The sequence below is a fragment of the Phyllobates terribilis genome, unplaced genomic scaffold (assembly GCF_046119375.1).
Source record: "Phyllobates terribilis strain yellow unplaced genomic scaffold, ASM4611937v1 Scaffold_5__5_contigs__length_657084704, whole genome shotgun sequence".
In the NCBI taxonomy this organism is placed as follows: domain Eukaryota; kingdom Metazoa; phylum Chordata; class Amphibia; order Anura; family Dendrobatidae; genus Phyllobates; species Phyllobates terribilis.
In genome coordinates, this window is record NW_027362765.1 from 347,853,467 (window position 1) to 347,874,037 (window position 20,571).

Below are 20,571 nucleotides of genomic sequence, written 5' to 3' on the forward strand. Positions count from 1 at the left end.
ACGACCCCTCCCTAGCCGCAGAGTCCGGCCCGCGGCGGCGACCCCTCCCTAGCCGCAGAGTCCGGCCCGCGGCGGCGACCCCTCCCTAGCCGCAGAGTCCGGCCCGCGGCGGCGACCCCTCCCTAGCCGCAGAGTCCGGCCCGCGGCGGCGACCCCTCCCTAGCCGCAGAGTCCGGCCCGTGGCGGCGACCCCTCCCTAGCCGCAGAGTCCGGCCCGCAGCGGCGATGCTTTCTGTCTGCACACAGCACTGGATGTATGGACATTGATGGGATTTTCACAGCTGCCACGTGACTGGATGCCATCAGCAAAGAAGAATTTTATTACAGAGAAATGTGAAGAAGAGGAGGATTGGGGCGTTATCAGGGGGTCGCTTCGTCCTCTCGCTCACGGGGTCACATCCCCCCCCATCCCGTGCCTCACTCTCACCTTCGCCTCCCCCGATCCCGTGCCCCGCTCTCACCTTCGCCTCCCCCCATTCCGTGCCCCGCTCTCACCTTCGCCTCCCCGATCCCGTGCCCCGCTCTCACCTTCGCCTCCCCCCATCCCGTGCCTCGCTCTCACCTTCGCCTCCCCGATCCCGTGCCCCGCTCTCACCTTCGCCTCCCATCCCGTGCTCCCCTTGCGCCGTCGCCTCCCCCTGTCCCGTGCCCCGTTCTCGCCGTCGCCTCCCCCCGTCCCTTGCCCCGCTCTCGCCGTCGCCTCCCCCCGTCCCTTGCCCCGCTCTCGCCTCCCGTCCCGTGCTGCGCTCTCGCCGTCGCTTCCCCCCATCCCGTGCCCCGCTCTTGCCGTCGCCTCCCGTCCCGTGCCGCGCTCTCACCGTCGCCTCCCCCCGTCCCGTGCCCCGCTCTCGCCGTCGCCTCCCCCGTCCCGTGCCCCGCTCTCGCCTCCCGTCCCGTGCCCCGCTCTCGCCGTCGCTTCCCCCCATCCCGTGTCCCGCTCTCGCCGTCGCCTCCCGTCCCATGCCGCGCTCTCACCGTCGCCTCCCCCCGTCCCGTGCCCCGCTCTCACCTTCGCCTCCCCCCATCCCGTGCCTCGCTCTCACCTTCGCCTCCCCGATCCCGTGCCCCGCTCTCACCTTCGCCTCCCCCCATCCCGTGCTCCCCTTGCGCCGTCGCCTCCCCCTGTCCCGTGCCCCGTTCTCGCCGTCGCCTCCCCCCGTCCCTTGCCCCGCTCTCGCCGTCGCCTCCCCCCGTCCCTTGCCCCGCTCTCGCCTCCCGTCCCGTGCCGCGCTCTCGCCGTCGCGTCCCCCCATCCCGTGCCCCGCTCTTGCCGTCGCCTCCCGTCCCGTGCCGCGCTCTCACCGTCGCCTCCCCCCGTCCCGTGCCCCGCTCTCGCCGTCGCCTCCCCCCGTCCCGTGCCCCGCTCTCGCCGTCGCCTCCCCCCGTCCCGTGCCCCGCTCTCGCCTCCCGTCCCGTGCCCCTCTCGCCGTCGCTTCCCCCCATCCCGTGCCCCGCTCTCGCCGTCGCCTCCCGTCCCATGCCGCGCTCTCACCGTCGCCTCCCCCAGTCCCGTGCCCCGCTCTCGCCGTCGCCTCCCCCCGTCCCGTGCCCCGCTCTCGCCGTCGCCTCCCCCCGTCCCTTGCCCCGCTCTCGCCTCCCGTCCCGTGCCGCGCTCTCGCCGTCGCTTCCCCACATCCCGTGCCCCGCTCTCGCCGTCGCTTCCCCCCATCCCGTGCCCCGCTCTCGCCGTCGCCTCCCGTCCCATGCCGCGCTCTCACCGACGCCTCCCCCCGTCCCGTGCCCCGCTCTCGCAGTCGCCTCCCCCCGTCCCTTGCCCCGCTCTCGCCTCCCGTCCCGTGCTGCGCTCTCGCCGTCGCTTCCCCCCATCCCGTGCCCCGCTCTCGCCGTCGCCTCCCGTCCCATGCCGCGCTCTCACCGTCGCCTCCCCCCCTGTCCCATGCCCCGCTCTCGCCGTCGCCTCCCCCCATCCCGTGCTCCGCTCGCGTTGTTGCCTCCCCCCCCATCCCGGGCCCCGCTCTCACCGTCGCCTCCCCCCGTCCCGTGCCCCGCTCTCACCGTCGCCTCCCCCCGTCCCGTGCCCCGCTCTCGCCGTCACTTCCCCCCATCCCGTGCCCCGCTCTCGCCGTCGCTTCCCCCCATCCCGTGCCCCGCTCTCGCCTCCCGTCCCGTGCCGCGCTCTCGCCGTCGCTTTCCCCCATCCCGTGCCCTGCTCTTGCCGTCGCTTCCCCACATCCCGTGCCCCGCTCTCGCCGTCGCTTCCCCCCATCCCGTGCCCCGCTCTCGCCGTCGCCTCCCGTCCCATGCCGCGCTCTCACCGACGCCTCCCCCCGTCCCGTGCCCCGCTCTCGCAGTCGCCTCCCCCCGTCCCTTGCCCCGCTCTCGCCTCCCGTCCCGTGCTGCGCTCTCGCCGTCGCTTCCCCCCATCCCGTGCCCCGCTCTCGCCGTCGCCTCCCGTCCCATGCCGCGCTCTCACCGTCGCCTCCCCCCCTGTCCCATGCCCCGCTCTCGCCGTCGCCTCCCCCCATCCCGTGCTCCGCTCGCGTTGTTGCCTCCCCCCCCATCCCGGGCCCCGCTCTCACCGTCGCCTCCCCCCGTCCCGTGCCCCGCTCTCACCGTCGCCTCCCCCCGTCCCGTGCCCCGCTCTCGCCGTCACTTCCCCCCATCCCGTGCCCCGCTCTCGCCGTCGCTTCCCCCCATCCCGTGCCCCGCTCTCGCCGTCGCCTCCCGTCCCATGCCGCGCTCTCACCGTCGCCTCCCCCCGTCCCGTGCCCCGCTCTCGCCGTCGCCTCCCCCGTCCCGTGCCCCGCTCTCCCCGTCGCCTCCCCCCGTCCCTTGCCCCGCTCTCGCCTCCCGTCCCGTGCCACGCTCTCGCCGTAGCTTCCCCCCATCCCGTGCCCCGCTCTCGCTGTCGCCTCCCATCCCATGCCGCGCTCTCACCATCGCCTCCCCACCTGTCCCATGCCCCGCTCTCGCCATCGCCTCCCCCCGTCCCGTGCCCCGCTCTCGCCGCCGCCTCCCCCCGTCCCTTGCCCCGCTCTCGCCTCACGTCCCATGCCGCGCTCTCGCCGTCGCTTCCATCCCGTGCCCCGCTCTCGCCGTCGCCTCCCGTCCCATGCCGCGCTCTCACCGTAGCCTCCCCCCCGTCCCATGCCCCGCTCTCGCCGTCGCCTCCCCCCATCCCGTGCTCCGCTCGCGTCGTTGCCTCCCCCCCCATCCCGTGCTCCGCTCGCGTCGTTGCCTCCCCCCCATCCCGGGCCCCGCTCGTGCCGTTGCCTCCCTCCATCCCGCACCCCGATTGCGCCGTCGCCTCCCCCCATCCCCTCCCCCATCCCGTTCCCCACTCGTGCTGCTGCATTCCCCCGTCGATCATCTTCGTTGGCTGCAGTTTTTCTTATTTTAGGTGGTCTCCTCTGGACACTTCAGGATTTCTGGGTCGTTCCAGAGAGCGGGAAATTTAAATACCTCCGGCCGACCTGAACGAGACAATGGAGGAAAAGTCAGAAACCTCCTGAGAGCTCACACAGACCACCCAGGTCCCCAGAGTCATGTGAACCATGTCCTGGAATGTGATTGGCAATGCGAGAGGCCGCTTATTGGGGTCTTTGAGGTATTGGGGGGCCCTGATGACGTTTCACAATATGGCAGATTTATTACCTAGCGTGCTGCTGTGGGTGAGATCTTCCTCTATCGCCAGCAGCCTGTTGTATTTGGCCGTCCTCTCGCCACGCAGCAGACCCCCCAGCTTCAGGAACCTCACACCAAGCCCCATGGCCTGCGGAGTCAAAGGAATAGGGGGTTAGGGTGCCCACGAGATCAGGGTGGGGTGTTAGAGTTCATTCCTTGTGTGATTGTGGGGGGTCAGGCCCCACCTCCTGTGTGATTGGGGTGACTGTGTGATTGTGGGTGGTCAGGCTCCGCCTCCTGTGTGATTGTGGGGGGTCAGGCCCCGCCTCCTGTGTGATTGGGGTGACTGTGATTGTGGGGGGTCAGGCTCTGCCTCCTGTGTGATTGTGGGGGGGTCAGGCCCCGCCTCCTGTGTGATTGTGGGGGGTCAGGCCCCGCCTCCTGTGTGATTGTGGGGGGTCATGCCCCGCCTCCTGTGTGATTGTGGGGGGTCAGGCTCCGCCTCCTGTGTGATTGTGGGGGGTCAGGCCCCGCCTCCTGTGTGATTGTGGGGGGTCAGGACCCGCCTCCTGTGTGATTGTGGGGGGTCATGCCCCGCCTCCTGTGTGATTGTGGGGGTCAGGCTCCACCTCCTGTGTGATTGTGGGGGGTCAGGCCCCGCCTCCTGTGATTGTGGGGAGTCAGGCCCCGCCTAATGTGTGATTGGGGTGACTGTGTGATTGTGGGTGGTCGGGCTCCGTCTCCTGTGTGATTGGGGTGATTGTGGGGGGGCAGGCTCCGCCTCCTGTGTGATTGTGGGGGGGCAGGCCCCGCTTCCTGTGTGATTGTGGGGGGTCAGACCCCGCCTCCTGTGTGATTGTGGGTGGTCAGGCTCCGTCTCCTGTGTGATTAGGGTGACTCTGTGTGATTGTGGGGGGTCAGGCCCCGCCTCCTGTGTGATTGTGGGGGGGTCATGCCCCGCCTCCTGTGTGATTGTGGGGGGTCAGGCCCCGCCTAATGTGTGATTGGGGTGACTGTGTGATTGTGGGTGGTCAGGCTCCGTCTCCTGTGTGATTGGTGTGATTGTGGGGGGGCAGGCTCCGCCTCCTGTGTGATTGTGGGTGGTCAGGCGCCGCCTCCTGTGTGATTGTGGGGGGCAGGCTCCGCCTCCTGTGTGATTGTGGGGGGTCATGCCCCGCCTCCTGTGTGATTGTGGGGGGTCAGACTCCGCCTCCTGTGTGATCAGACGAGGAGCAGGAAGGTCTAATAACAGGACGGATACCAGATCCGCGACGCCGTCCTCCGCACACTCCTCAGACGAGCAGCCGAGCGCGGTCAGCCGCCCCTTTCCTGGAAGAAGAAGGATAAGTCGGGGGTCAGAGCCGCCGCCGAAGAGGAAATGTCTGATCGAAGTCGCTGATCAATAAGATGATCCGAGAAACTCCAGGTGGAAATGAGTGGAGCCCCATATTAACGCTCTTGTGACCTCCATACACCGGCCCCCCATATTAACGCTCTTGTGACCTCCATACACCGGCCCCCCATATTAACGCTCTTGTGACCTCCATACACCGGCCCCCCATATTAACGCTCTTGTGACCTCCATACACCGGCCCCCCATATTAACGCTCTTGTGACCTCCATACACCGGCCCCCCATATTAACGCTCTTGTGACCTCCATACACCGGCCCCCCATATTAACGCTCTTGTGACCTCCATACACCGGCCCCCCATATTAACGCTCTTGTGACCTCCATACACCGGCCCCCCATATTAACGCTCTTGTGACCTCCATACACCGGCCCCCCATATTAACGCTCTTGTGACCTCGATACACCGGCCCCCCATATTAACGCTCTTGTGACCTCCATACACCGGCCCCCCATATTAACGCTCTTGTGACCTCCATACACCGGCCCCCCATATTAACGCTCTTGTGACCTCCATACACCGGCCCCCCATATTAACGCTCTTGTGACCTCCATACACCGGCCCCCCATATTAACGCTCTTGTGACCTCCATACACCGGCCCCCCATATTAACGCTCTTGTGACCTCCATACACCGGCCCCCCATATTAACGCTCTTGTGACCTCCATACACCGGCCCCCCATATTAACGCTCTTGTGACCTCCATACACCGGCCCCCCATATTAACGCTCTTGTGACCTCCATACACCGGCCCCCCATATTAACGCTCTTGTGACCTCGATACACCGGCCACCCATATTAACGCTCTTGTGACCTCCATACACCGGCCCCCCATATTAACGCTCTTGTGACCTCCATACACCGGCCCCCCATATTAACGCTCTTGTGACCTCCATACACCGGCCACCCATATTAACCATCTTGTGACCTCCATACACCGGCCCCCCATATTAACCATCTTGTGACCTCCATACACCGGCCCCCCATATTAACGCTCTTGTGACCTCCATACACCGGCCCCCCATATTAACGCTCTTGTGACCTCCATACACCGGCCCCCCATATTAACGCTCTTGTGACCTCCATACACCGGCCACCCATATTAACGCTCTTGTGACCTCCATACACCGGCCCCCCATATTAACGCTCTTGTGACCTCCATACACCGGCCCCCCATATTAACGCTCTTGTGACCTCCATACACCGGCCCCCCATATTAACGCTCTTGTGACCTCCATACACCGTCCCCCCATATTAACGCTCTTGTGACCTCCATACACCGGCCCCCCATATTAACGCTCTTGTGACCTCCATACACCGGCCCCATATTAACGCTCTTGTGACCTCCATACACCGGCCCCCCATATTAACGCTCTTGTGACCTCCATACACCGGCCCCCCATATTAACGCTCTTGTGACCTCCATACACCGGCCCCCCATATTAACGCTCTTGTGACCTCCATACACCGGCCCCCCCATATTAACGCTCTTGTGACCTCCATACACCGGCCCCCCATATTAACGCTCTTGTGACCTCCATACACCGGCCCCCCATATTAACGCTCTTGTGACCTCCATACACCGGCCCCTCATATTAACCCTCTTGTGACCTCCATACACCGGCCCCCCATATTAACGCTCTTGTGACCTCCATATACCGGCCCCCCATATTAACGCTCTTGTGACCTCCATACACCGGCCCCCCATATTAACGCTCTTGTGACCTCCATACACCGTCCCCATATTAACGCTCTTGTGACCTCCATACACCGGCCCCCCATATTAACGCTCTTGTGACCTCCATACACCGGCCCCCCATATTAACGCTCTTGTGACCTCCATATACCGGCCCCCCATATTAACGCTCTTGTGACCTCCATACACCGGCCCCCCATATTAACGCTCTTGTGACCTCCATACACCGGCCCCCCATATTAATGCTCTTGTGACCTCCATACACTGGCCCCATATTAACGCTCTTGTGACCTCCATACACCGGCCCCCCATTTTAACGCTCTTGTGACCTCCATACACCGGCCCCCCATATTAATGCTCTTGTGACCTCCATACACTGGCCCCATATTAACGCTCTTGTGACCTCCATACACCGGCCCCCCATTTTAACGCTCTTGTGACCTCCATACACCGGCCCCCCATATTAACGCTCTTGTGACCTCCATACACCGGCCCCCCATATTAACGCTCTTGTGACCTCCATACACCGGCCCCCCCATATTAACGCTCTTGTGACCTCCATACACCGGCCCCCCATATTAACGCTCTTGTGACCTCCATACACCGGCCCCCCATATTAACGCTCTTGTGACCTCCATACACCGGCCCCTCATATTAACCCTCTTGTGACCTCCATACACCGGCCCCCCATATTAACGCTCTTGTGACCTCCATACACCGGCCCCCATATTAACGCTCTTGTGACCTCCATCCACCGGCCCCCCATATTAACCATCTTGTGACCTCCATACACCGGCCCCCCATATTAACGCTCTTGTGACCTCGATACACCGGCCCCCCATATTAACGCTCTTGTGACCTCGATACACCGGCCCCCCATATTAACGCTCTTGTGACCTCCATACATCGGCCCCCCATATTAACGCTCTTGTGACCTCGATACACCGGCCCCCCATATTAACGCTCTTGTGACCTCCATACACCGGCCCCCCATATTAACGCTCTTGTGACCTCCATACACCGGCCCCCCATATTAACGCTCTTGTGACCTCCATACACCGGCCCCCCATATTAACGCTCTTGTGACCTCCATACACCGGCCCCCCATATTAACGCTCTTGTGACCTCCATACACCGGCCCCCCATATTAACGCTCTTGTGACCTCGATACACCGGCCCCCCATATTAACGCTCTTGTGACCTCCATACACCGGCCCCCCATATTAACGCTCTTGTGACCTCCATACACCGGCCCCCCATATTAACGCTCTTGTGACCTCCATACACCGGCCCCCCATATTAACGCTCTTGTGACCTCCATACACCGGCCCCCCATATTAACGCTCTTGTGACCTCCATACACCGGCCCCATATTAACGATCTTGTGACCTCCATACACCGGCCCCCCATATTAACGCTCTTGTGACCTCCATACACCGGCCCCCCATATTAACGCTCTTGTGACCTCCATACACCGGCCCCCCATATTAACGCTCTTGTGACCTCCATACACCGGCCCCCCCATATTAACGCTCTTGTGACCTCCATACACCGGCCCCCCATATTAACGCTCTTGTGACCTCCATACACCGGCCCCCCCATATTAACGCTCTTGTGACCTCCATCCACCGGCCCCCCATAGTAACCATCTTGTGACCTCCATACACCGGCCCCCCATATTAATGCTCTTGTGACCTCCATACACCGGCCCCCCATATTAACCCTCTTGTGACCTCCATACACCGGCCCCCCATATTAACGCTCTTGTGACCTCCGGCCCCCATATTAACCATCTTGTGACCTCCATACACCGGCCCCATATTAACGCTCTTGTGACCTCCATACATAGGCCCCCCATATTAACCCTCTTGTGACCTCCATACACCGGCCCCCCATATTAACCATCTTGTGACCTCCATACACCGGCCCCCCATATTAACGCTCTTGTGACCTCCGGTCCCCCATATTAACCATCTTGTGACCTCCATACACCGGCCCCATATTAACGCTCTTGTGACCTCCATACACCGGCCCCCCATATTAACGCTCTTGTGACCTCCATCCACCGGTGCCCCATATTAACGCTCTTGTGACCTCCATCCACCGGCCCCCCATATTAACGCTCTTGTGACCTCCATCCACCAGCCCCCCATATTAACCCTCTTGTGACCTCCATCCACCAGCCCCCCATATTAACCATCTTGTGACCTCCATACACCGGTCCCCCATATTAACGCTCTTGTGACCTCCATACATAGGCCCCCCATATTAACCCTCTTGTGACCTCCATACACCGGCCCCCCATATTAACCATCTTGTGACCTCCATACACCGGCCCCCCATATTAACGCTCTTGTGACCTCCGGTCCCCCATATTAACCATTTTGTGACCTCCATACACCGGCCCCATATTAACGCTCTTGTGACCTCCATCCACCGGCCCCCCATATTAACGCTCTTGTGACCTCCATCCACCGGTGCCCCATATTAACGCTCTTGTGACCTCCATCCACCGGCCCCCCATATTAACCCTCTTGTGACCTCCATACACCGGCCCCCCATATTAATGCTCTTGTGACCTCCATACACCGGCCCCCCATATTAATGCTCTTGTGACCTCCATACATCGGCCCCCCATATTAACCCTCTTGTGACCTCCATACACCGGCCCCCCATATTAACCATCTTGTGACCTCCATACACCGGCCCCCCATATTAACGCTCCTGTGACCTCCGGCCCCCCATATTAACGCTCTTGTGACCTCCATACACCGGCCCCCCATATTAACGCTCTTGTGACCTCCGGCCCCCCATATTAACGCTCTTGTGACCTCCATACACCGGCCCCCCATATTAACGCTCTTGTGACCTCCATCCTCCGGCCCCCCATATTAACCCTCTTGTGACCTCCATCCACCGGCCCCCCATATTAACGCTCTTGTGACCTCCGGCCCCCCATATTAACGCTCTTGTGACCTCCATCCACCGGCCACCCATATTAACGCTCTTGTGACCTCCATCCACCGGCCCCCCATATTAACGCTCTTGTGACCTCCATCCACCGGTGCCCCATATTAACGCTCTTGTGACCTCCATCCACCGGCCCCCCATATTAACGCTCTTGTGACCTCCATACAGGATATACGACCCCCCGTCAGCCTCTCGCTGACGCCACCGTGTGTAGTCACTATAATAAGATACAGAAGGGGGGTCTGGTCTCACCCTCGGTCAGCCGCACCGCTGCCAGCAGGTCGGACACCGTCGTTTCATTGGCGAGGGTGAGGACGTGGCCGCTGCAGACCGGGGCGTCACTGCCCTGAAGGAGGTCGCTCACCGATCTCAAAGCCATATCCGCCAACAGGTAACATCTGGAGCCGACGGCTTTTCCCAGCGCCTCCCACTGTGGCCTGTCCTGTCCGCAGAGAGAAGAGGGGGCCATGACTGAGGATCGGAGGGAACACTCGTAGAAATGGGATGCACTATAAGACCCATAAGACCTCCCCGAAGGCTTCATCAGCTGCCGCACCGCGTAGGCTGTAGCGTCACGGCCGCCATTGTCCTACAGCCGATATCCAGAGATTATCTTACTTGTTTCTGATTTCTATAGCGCAAACGAAATGCACAGCTGCTGCAGAACCTCTTCCACCTGGAGCAGTGTTTCCCAAACTCCAGTCCTCATCTCCCCCAACAGATCCCAATTTCCGGGGTTCCTCAGTATTGCAGAGGTGAGAGGTCCTGTGGCAATCACTGATGTCCTGATAATAATGGGGGCCATGATATGGGAGATGGGATCCCTGCTCTGGACCCCTGAAGGCGTGAAGCGTCCTCTTCCGCCGCAGCCATGTTGGATTACACCCGCTGGCTCCGGTGCGGCAGGAAGATATCAGCGCGATGATGCCGTATGACATCGCACCTCGCCATTGTTATTCTGCCTGTACGTTATAAAGGGTTAATGGCGAGGCGACATTACCTCTCTCCTGAACGGGTCCAGTAACGCGATGATGGCGGCATGAGAGTTAATTAAATCCACGTACAGATCCACCATCTCGTCCGGACTCTTCCAGGTCCCGCTGACGACTTCGTATCTCCCTCTGTTCTGTGAGCGATGAAGATGCGGGAAATGTAATGAGGCCGAAGGTCGCGCGCGACTAATAGACGGCGTTCTCCGCCTTTTATCTGTTACATTTGTTTAATCAGTGCGGATCGCTACTTACATAGTCCATTAATTCGTGAGCCGCGCAATTGATGGCGAAGTACAGGTCTGTCCCCGGCTCTAGGCCGAGTCGTCCGCAGGCGTCTCGTATTAACTCCAGAGGTTGGTCCAGGCGGTCACACGCGAGGACGAGGCAGCCGAGCGACGACACGCTCCTGATTACCAACTGCGGAGATCAGACACAAAGACGAGGACTTAACACCAAGCAGGAGACAGAGACCGGAAAAGGGCAAAAATCACACACATCAGAGGTGCGACCTCAGCGCTGCAGCTCGGAGCGCCGCCATCACCATCAGATAAAAGTCACAGGCTCAGCCGTGCGTTGTGTCACCGCGCCATCGGACCCCCACAGCTCTGAGGTACTAATGTCAGAAGCCGCCAGATCATCTCTGTGTCCTACAGACCTCAGGACACTTCCCCAATCCAGACACAGAGGAGCACAGAGAATGTCCTCAACAGGGCAGAGAGTGGCGGCATCTTACAGGAGCCCGCGCGCTCTCTGCAGGTTACTGGGAATACCCCTCTGTCCCCTCCAGACAGCTCTGTCCTCCCCCAGTCTCCTCTGTCCTCCCCGTCTCCTCTATCCTATCTCCTCTATCCTCCTCCAGACTCCTGTCCTGCAGTCTCCTCTGTCCTCCACCAGTCTCCTCTGTCCTCCACTAGCCTCCTCTGCCCTCCACCAGTCTCTTCTGCCCTCCACCAGTCTTCTCTGTCCTCCACCAGTCTCCTCTGCCCTCCACCAGTCCCCTCTGTCCTGTCTCCTCTGCCCTCCACCAGTCTCCTCTGTCCTCCACCAGTCTCCTCTGTCCTCCACCAGTCCCCTCTGTCCTGTCTCCTCTGTCCTCCACCAGTCTCCTCTGTCCTCCACCAGTCTCCAGACTCCTGTCCTTCTCCAGTTTCTTCTGTCCTACTCCAGAATCCTCTGCCCCCCAGACTCCTCTGTCCTCCTCCAAACCCCCTCAGCCCTTCTTCCCCTCTCTGGAGACTCCTCTGTTCTCCTCCTCCAGACTTCTGTGATCCTCCCTACAGAGCCCTCTGCCTTCTCTTTCTGTTACTCCTCAGTAAGAGTGTGTGAGAGTAACATACAGCAGGTGAAATAAGTCATCAACACGTCACCAATGTTGTAAGTAACTTTATTTCTAAAGGTGCTATTGACTTGAAATTCTCCCCAGATGTCAGTAATAACCCATCCAATCCACACAGGCAAAGAAATCACCATAGAGGTCTATAAATATGTGTAATAATGAGAAATGACACCGGGACAAGTATTGAATACAGTACGAAAGAGTGGAGCAAAAAGCCCTGGAAAGTCCTGACACCAGCTGAGATCTATCAGTAATTAGAAAGCAATCCTGCCACTTAGTGACCAATAATATCAGCTGGTTCATCTGATGGCTAATAAAAAGGTGTCTCATTACCAAGAGGCCACACAGGAAACATCTCATGATGGGAAACATAAGTGAGCTATCTCAAGACCTTCACAACCTTATTGTTGTAAAATATACCAATGGCATTGGCTACAAGAGACTTTCTAAACTACTGAAAGTTCCAGTGAGCACTTCTGGGGCCATAATCCAGAAGTGGAAAAAACATAATTTCACCATGAACCGTCCACGACCAGGTGCTCCCCGCAAGATTTCACCATAAACTGGGCACAATCAGGTGCTCCCCACAAGATTTTGCTATAAACCAGCCACAAACAGATGCTCCCAGCAAGATTTCACAATAAAAAGGCCAAGACCAGGTGCTCCCCTCAAGATTTCACACTATACTGGCCACGACCAGGTGCTCCCTACAAGATTTCACCATAAACTGACCACGACCAGGTGCTCCCCACAAGATTTCACACAGAGGAGTGAAAAGAATTATCAGAAGAGTTGTCCAAGAGCCAAGGACACTTAAGGACAGCGACAGCAAGGCCTGGAATCAGCAGGTACAATTGTTTCACAGAAAACTATAAGTAATGCACCCACCCTCCATGGACGGTATGTACGCTCATCAAGGCCTGGGGTTGGGAAATGGCTCCTGGACACTTTGGAGAAATGACCGAACCATTGGGTTCCACGACAAATCAAGTGAAGCCGACCGGTTAGTGACCGGGAATGAAGACTAGAGGGGTCGGGCTACCGGGTATTATACCCCCCACACCATAATCCATGAGCAGGATCAATGTGACGTTCCTTGTGGAGGCCTGTGAAGACAAGGGGGTCTCCCGTGAGTATAATACTGCTCAGACAACACAGGCCAAGGGTAAAACAGTGTGGCAATACTTTATTGAACCACCAAAGATGAATACCCTAGATGGTGCAAAATTACAGAGTCTCTGGGTTTCCAGGGCCAACTACCCCCACCAGTGGCACCTCGCTTTTGGCGGGCCACCACAGAGAGGAGGTAACGACAAGCTTAGGAAGCTGACAGCCCATTGAGGTACATGACCAGGTGATCAGAGGGTCCCAACCTGGCTGTTCCAAACATCTCCATGGGTTCCAGGTGACTGGAGCATCCCAACATGGCTACCCCAATAATATCCATGGGTTCCAGGTGACCAGAGGGTCCCAACCTGGCTACCCCAAACATATCCATGGGTTCCAGGTGACCGGAGGGTCCCAACCTGGCTATCCCAAACATCTCCATGGGACCAGGTAAACAGAGGGTTCCAACCTGTTTCCCTCAAACGTATCCCTGGGGGTAGATGACCGGACAGTCGTAATCCTGGCTCCTCCAAATGTCTCCATGGGATAAAACAACCGGATGGTCCCAACTTGGCTTTTCCAAAACTTTTCTGAGGTTCAGCGATGGTCAATGGAGCAGATCTGTGTTCATCCAGCTGAGTCCCCTAAGCTGACATCCTGTAGAGTCAAATCTGGGTCCCTCTTGATGGAGCCGTGTCTCCTGGTTGCTGTTTTGAAGAGTCTCTCTTGGCTGTGATTTTGTAAAAGTCTCCCTCAGAAGGATAGGGGTCCTTCTTATATCCACATCTGTGATTCATGTCATCATCCACAGATCAGAGGGATAGGTGGTAAGGGGCTCATCTCTCATTGTTTGAACATTTAATCGATCTGCATAGTTTGTCCTTCTCTGTTTTGCAGGTCAACCAGCCATAGGGCCCACACAATGGTCAAATAACATATTTAGCAAACATCCATTGTTCAATGACCCTGCATCCCTGTCTTACAAAGTTAGCAGACAATATGTTGCAGTAAATATCAACTCAAGTGTCAACATCCAGGCTTATTCAAACAATAGTCTGAGTTGACCAACCAAAGAAAAACACCTAAATTCAAAAGTCAACATAAAGATAATAGCGTATTGTGAAGACACGGGGTCTTCCGTGTACAGAACACTACTCAGACAATACAGGGTGATGGTAAAACAGCATGGCAATACTTTACTGACCCACAAAGCGGACAATAAACAGATAGAACAGTCCCAGCAAATATCCAAGATGGTGCAACATTACACCAGTCCCAGCTAATACCGAAGATGGTACAACATTACACAGTCTCAGCCTTCTGCTGGCCCGATGGGAATTAGAGCAGCTGCGACTTTGAGACTTCCAGAGCCAACTACCTCAACCAGTGGCCCCCCTACTTTTGGCGGGCCCCCACAGAGAAGAGATAGTGGCAAGCTTAGGGAGCTGACAGTCCATCGAGGTACAAGGCTAGGAGACCCAAAGGTCCTACCCTAGCCTCTCTGAGAGTTTCCATGGGGCCAGATGACTGGCTGGTCCCAATCTGACTTCTCCGAATCTCTCCATGGGTTCCAGGCGACCGGAGGGTCCCACCTGGTAACCCCAAACAACATATCCATTGGGCCCGGTGACTTCATCGTCCCAACCTGGTCTCCCCAAATGTATCCATGGGTTCTCTGATGGTCATTGGAGCAGATTCATATCCTTTCAGTCAGGGCCGTGCATCCTTAGGCTAGAATCCTGTGGAATCCAAATCTGTGTCTCTCTGGATCGAGCCATGCTACCAAGCTGATGTACTGAAGAGTCTGACTGATCTTTGATTCTCTCTTCTTTCAATTCTGCCTGCTACAGAGGCATATGTCCCTTAAATAGTTACAATTGTCCTTTGAAGTACACATCCACAGGTCAAGGGTTAGGGAGGGTATTATTCCACAGGGCTCAGGTCTCATTGTTTGTGCATTTAATCAATTTACATAGTTGGTATATCAGGGGGCTCTTTAAATCAACATTCAGGTTTATACACATAACAGTATGTCCTTCTTGACCAGCCAAAGAAAAACAAATACATTAACAAGTCAACACAAACACAATCGTGTATTTCTCTTGGCTTAACAAATCTAAATGTCTGGCTGATTAAGATAAGAAGCTGTTTCATCACACGTATGTCTCCTGGCTTACTGAATTTACGTCTGGATAATTAAGATTAAATGCTGTGTCGTAACAAGGCCTCTTCATAGTGTTGCCCACAATAATTTGGTAGAAGACCCAGTGGTGCGACCATTTCTCTCATATGTCCAGGGGCTGTTTCCCAATATGACAACCTGAGGCCGCATGTTTCTCGTCCTACTGTGAGCCACTTGCGTGGCCTAAACCTGCTCCCGTTACTGCACCATTTCCGGACTTGTCTCCATCGAGCACATCGGGAACGTCATTGGTCGGTGATTACACAGGAGCTGCCGGCAGCGAATTCGGACTCGTCTCCATCGTGCACATCGGGGACGTCATTGGTCGGTGATTACACAGGAGCTGTCGGCAGCGTCTCCAGATTCATCTCCATCGAGCACATCGGGGACATCATTGGTCACTGGTTACACAGGAGCTGTCGGCAGCGTCTCCAGATTCGTCTCCATCGAGCACATCGGGGACATCATTGGTCACTGGTTACACAGGAGCTGCCGGCAACGTCTCCAGATTCATCTCCATCGAGCACATTGGGGACGTCATTGGTCGGTGATTACACAGGAGCTGTCGGCAGCGTCTCCAGATTCATCTCCATCGAGCACATCGGGGACATCATTGGTCACTGGTTACACAGGAGCTGTCGGCAGCGTCTCCAGATTCGTCTCCATCGAGCACATTGGGGACATCATTGGTCACTGGTTACACAGGAGCTGTCGGCAGTGTCTCCAGATTCATCTCCATCGAGCACATCAGGGACATCATTGGTCACTGGTTACACAGGAGCTGTCGGCAGCATCTCCAGATTCATCTCCATCGAGCACATCAGGGACGTCATTGGTCGGTGATTACACAGGAGCTGCCTGCAGCGTCTCCAGATTCATCTCCATCGAGCACATCGGGGACGTCATTGGTCGGTGATTACACAGGAGCTGTCGGCAGCGTCTCCAGATTCATCTCCATCGAGCACATCGGGGACGTCATTGGTCACTGGTTACACAGGAGCTGTCGGCAGCGTCTCCAGATTCATCTCCATCGAGCACATCGGGGACATCACTGGTCGGTGATTACACAGGAGCTGCCGGCAGCGTCTCCAGATTCATCTCCATCGAGCACATCGGGGACGTCATTGGTCACTGGTTACACAGGAGCTGCCGGCAGCGTCTCCAGATTCATCTCCATCGAGCACATCGGGGACATCATTGGTCACTGGTTACACAGGAGCTGTCGGCAGCGTCTCCAGATTCGTCTCCATCGAGCACATCGGGGACATCATTGGTCACTGGTTACACAGGAGCTGTCGGCAGCGTCTCCAGATTCATCTCCATCGAGCACATCGGGGACATCATTGGTCACTGGTTACACAAGAGCTGTCGGCAGCGTCTCCAGATTCATCTCGATCGAGCACATCGGGGACATCATTGGTCACTGGTTACACAGGAGCTGCCTGCAGCGTCTCCAGATTCATCTCCATCGAGCACATCGGGGACATCACTGGTCAGTGATTACACAGGAGCTGCCGGCAGCATCTCCAGATTCATCTCCATCGAGCACATCGGGGACGTCATTGGTCGGTGATTACACAGGAGCTGCCTGCAGCGTCTCCAGATTCATCTCCATCGAGCACATCGGGGACATCATTGGTCACTGGTTACACAAGAGCTGTCGGCAGCGTCTCCAGATTCATCTCGATCGAGCACATCGGGGACATCATTGGTCACTGGTTACACAGGAGCTGCCTGCAGCGTCTCCAGATTCATCTCCATCGAGCACATCGGGGACATCACTGGTCAGTGATTACACAGGAGCTGCCGGCAGCATCTCCAGATTCATCTCCATCGAGCACATCGGGGACGTCATTGGTCGGTGATTACACAGGAGCTGCCTGCAGCGTCTCCAGATTCATCTCCATCGAGCACATCGGGGACGTCATTGGTCGGTGATTACACAGGAGCTGTCGGCAACGTCTCCAGATTCATCTCCATCGAGCACATCGGGGACGTCATTGGTCACTGGTTACACAGGAGCTGTCGGCAGCGTCTCCAGATTCATCTCCATCGAGCACATCGGGGACATCACTGGTCGGTGATTACACAGGAGCTGCCGGCAGCGTCTCCAGATTCATCTCCATCGAGCACATCGGGGACGTCATTGGTCGGTGATTACACAGGAGCTGCCTGCAGCGTCTCCAGATTCATCTCCATCGAGCACATCGGGGACGTCATTGGTCGGTGATTACACAGGAGCTGCCTGCAGCGTCTCCAGATTCATCTCCATCGAGCACATCGGGGACATCACTGGTCGGTGATTACACAGGAGCTGCCGGCAGCGTCTCCAGATTCATCTCCATCGAGCACATCGGGGACGTCATTGGTCACTGGTTACACAGGACTTATCACTTGCAGATCAGTAACATTACCATCCAGTAATTTTTAGAATTCTACAACTTCTTCTTGGTGCTGTAATCTCAATGTTAAGGAGTTTACAGTGGATATAAAAGTCTTCACGCCCCTGATAAGATTACAGGTTTTTGTCTTGTAAAACAATTCATTTCAGAGTTTTTTCCCCTTTAGTGTCGCCCATAATCTGTACAAATCCATTGAGAAACAAATAGAAATCATTCCAAGGGGGAAATAAAAATAACAACTCAGCAATAATGTGGTTGCATAAGTATGCATGCCCCTAAAGGGAACCTGCCAGTAGAATCCTCCTCCATCACACCTTGATGTCTGCAATCCAATCTTCTTCCAGAGAAATCTACACATTTCTTATATGCAAATGAACTGTTAAGATCTATGGGCCGGACATAGATCTTCCCAAGACTCCGCCTCCAAAGCTTAATGTAAATAGAAGGCGTCATTACCGGTGTGATATGTGATGGCTGACAGCCTGCTCTGATAATCACACACAGCTCTGCTGTAAGAGCAGCAGAGATAACGCGGAGCAGAAGAGATAACGCGGAGCAGCAGAGATAACGCGGGGCAGCAGAGATAACACAGCACAGCGGAGATAACACAGCACAGCGGAGATAACACGGCACAGAGGAGATAACACAGCACAGCGGAGATAACACAGCACAGCAGAGATAACACAGCACAGCAGAGATAACACAGCACAGCGGAGATAACACGGCACAGCAGAGATAACACAGCACAGCAGAGATAACACAGCACAGCGGAGATAACACGGCACAGCGGAGATAACACGGCACAGCAGAGATAACACGGCACAGCGGAGATAACACAGTACAGCGGAGATAACACGGCACAGCAGAGATAAAACGGCACAGCAGAGATAACACGGCACAGCGGAGATAACACGGCACAGCGGAGATAACACGGCACAGCGGAGATAACACGGCACAGCAGAGATAACACAGCACAGAGGAGATAACACAGCACAGCGGAGAAAACACGGCACAGCGGAGATAACACAGCACAGCAGAGATAACACAGCACAGCGGAGATAACACGGCACAGCGGAGATAACACGGCACAGCGGAGATAACACAGCACAGCGGAGATAACACGGCACAGCGGAGATAACACAGCACAGCGGAGATAACACGGCACAGCAGAGATAACACGGCACAGCGGAGATAACACGGCACAGAGGAGATAACACGGCACAGCGGAGATAACACGGCACAGCAGAGATAACACGGCACAGCAGAGATAACACGGCACAGAGGAGATAACACAGCACAGCGGAGATAACACGGCACAGCGGAGATAACACGGCACAGCAGAGATAACACGGCACAGCAGAGATAACACAGCACAGAGGAGATAACACAGCACAGCGGAGATAACACGGCACAGCGGAGATAACACAGCACAGCGGAGATAACACAGCACAGCGGAGATAACACGGCACAGCGGAGATAACACGGCACAGAGGAGATAACACAGCACAGCGGAGATAACACGGCACAGCGGAGATAACACAGCACAGCAGAGATAACACAGCACAGCGGAGATAACACGGCACAGCGGAGATAACACGGCACAGCGGAGATAACACGGCACAGCAGAGATAACACGGCACAGCGGAGATAACACGGCACAGCAGAGATAACACAGCACAGCGGAGATAACACAGCACAGCAGAGATAACACGGCACAGCAGAGATAACACAGCACAGCAGAGATAACACGGCACAGCGGAGATAACACGGCACAGCGGAGATAACACGGCACAGCGGAGATAACACGGCACAGCGGAGATAACACGGCACAGCGGAGATAACACGGCACAGCGGAGATAACACGGCACAGCGGAGATAACACGGCACAGCAGAGATAACACAGCAGAGATAACACAGCACAGCGGAGATAACACGGCGCAGCAGAGATAACACGGCACAGCGGAGATAACACGGCACAGCAGAGATAACACGGCACAGCGGAGATAACACGGCACAGCAGAGATAACACGGCACAGCGGAGATAACACGGCACAGCAGAGATAACACGGCACAGCGGAGATAACACGGCACAGCAGAGATAACACGGCACAGCAGAGATAACACAGCAGAGATAACACAGCACAGCGGAGATAACATGGCGGAGCAGAGATAACACGGCACAGCGGAGATAACACGGCACAGCGGAGATAACACGGCACAGCAGAGATAACACGGCACAGCAGAGATAACACAGCAGAGATAGCACAGCACAGCGGAGATAACACGGCACAGCGGAGATAACACGGCACAGCGGAGATAACACAGCACAGCGGAGACAACACGGCACAGCAGAGATAACACGGCACAGCAGAGATAACACGGCACAGCGGAGATAACACGGCACAGCGGAGACAACACGGCACAGCGGAGATAACACGGCACAGCGGAGATAACACAGCACAGCGGAGATAACACGGCACAGCGGAGATAACACAGCACAGCAGAGATAACACAGCACAGCGGAGATAACACGGCACAGCGGAGATAACACAGCACAGCGGAGATAACACGGCACAGCAGAGATAACACAGCACAGCGGAGATAACACGGCACAGCGGAGATAACACGGCACAGCGGAGATAACACGGCACAGCAGAGATAACACAGCACAGAGGAGATAACACAGCACAGCGGAGATAACACGGCACAGCGGAGATAACACAACACAGCAGAGATAACACAGCACAGCGGAGATAACACGGCACAGCGGAGATAACACGGCACAGCGGAGATAACACGGCACAGCGGAGATAACACTGCACAGCGGAGATAACACAGCACAGCAGAGATAACACGGCACAGCAGAGATAACACGGCACAGCAGAGATAA

At 56.8% G+C, this 20,571-nt stretch overlaps 1 protein-coding gene across 1 annotated transcript in view; it reads right to left on the reverse strand.

The window, feature by feature from the left end:
- Positions 1 to 3,290: 3,290 nt before the first annotated feature.
- Positions 3,291 to 20,571, reverse strand: part of ENO4 (enolase 4) — a 62,189-nt gene continuing 44,908 nt past the window's right edge. Inside the window, exons 8-13 of the mRNA XM_073681267.1 lie at positions 10,907 to 11,071; positions 10,663 to 10,788; positions 9,915 to 10,104; positions 4,847 to 4,914; positions 3,616 to 3,733; positions 3,291 to 3,434 (exon numbers count right to left, since the gene is read on the reverse strand). Coding sequence (XP_073537368.1) covers positions 3,358 to 3,434; positions 3,616 to 3,733; positions 4,847 to 4,914; positions 9,915 to 10,104; positions 10,663 to 10,788; positions 10,907 to 11,071 — 744 coding nt within the window. The 3' untranslated portion in view covers positions 3,291 to 3,357. The remainder of the gene's footprint in view (positions 3,435 to 3,615; positions 3,734 to 4,846; positions 4,915 to 9,914; positions 10,105 to 10,662; positions 10,789 to 10,906; positions 11,072 to 20,571) is intronic.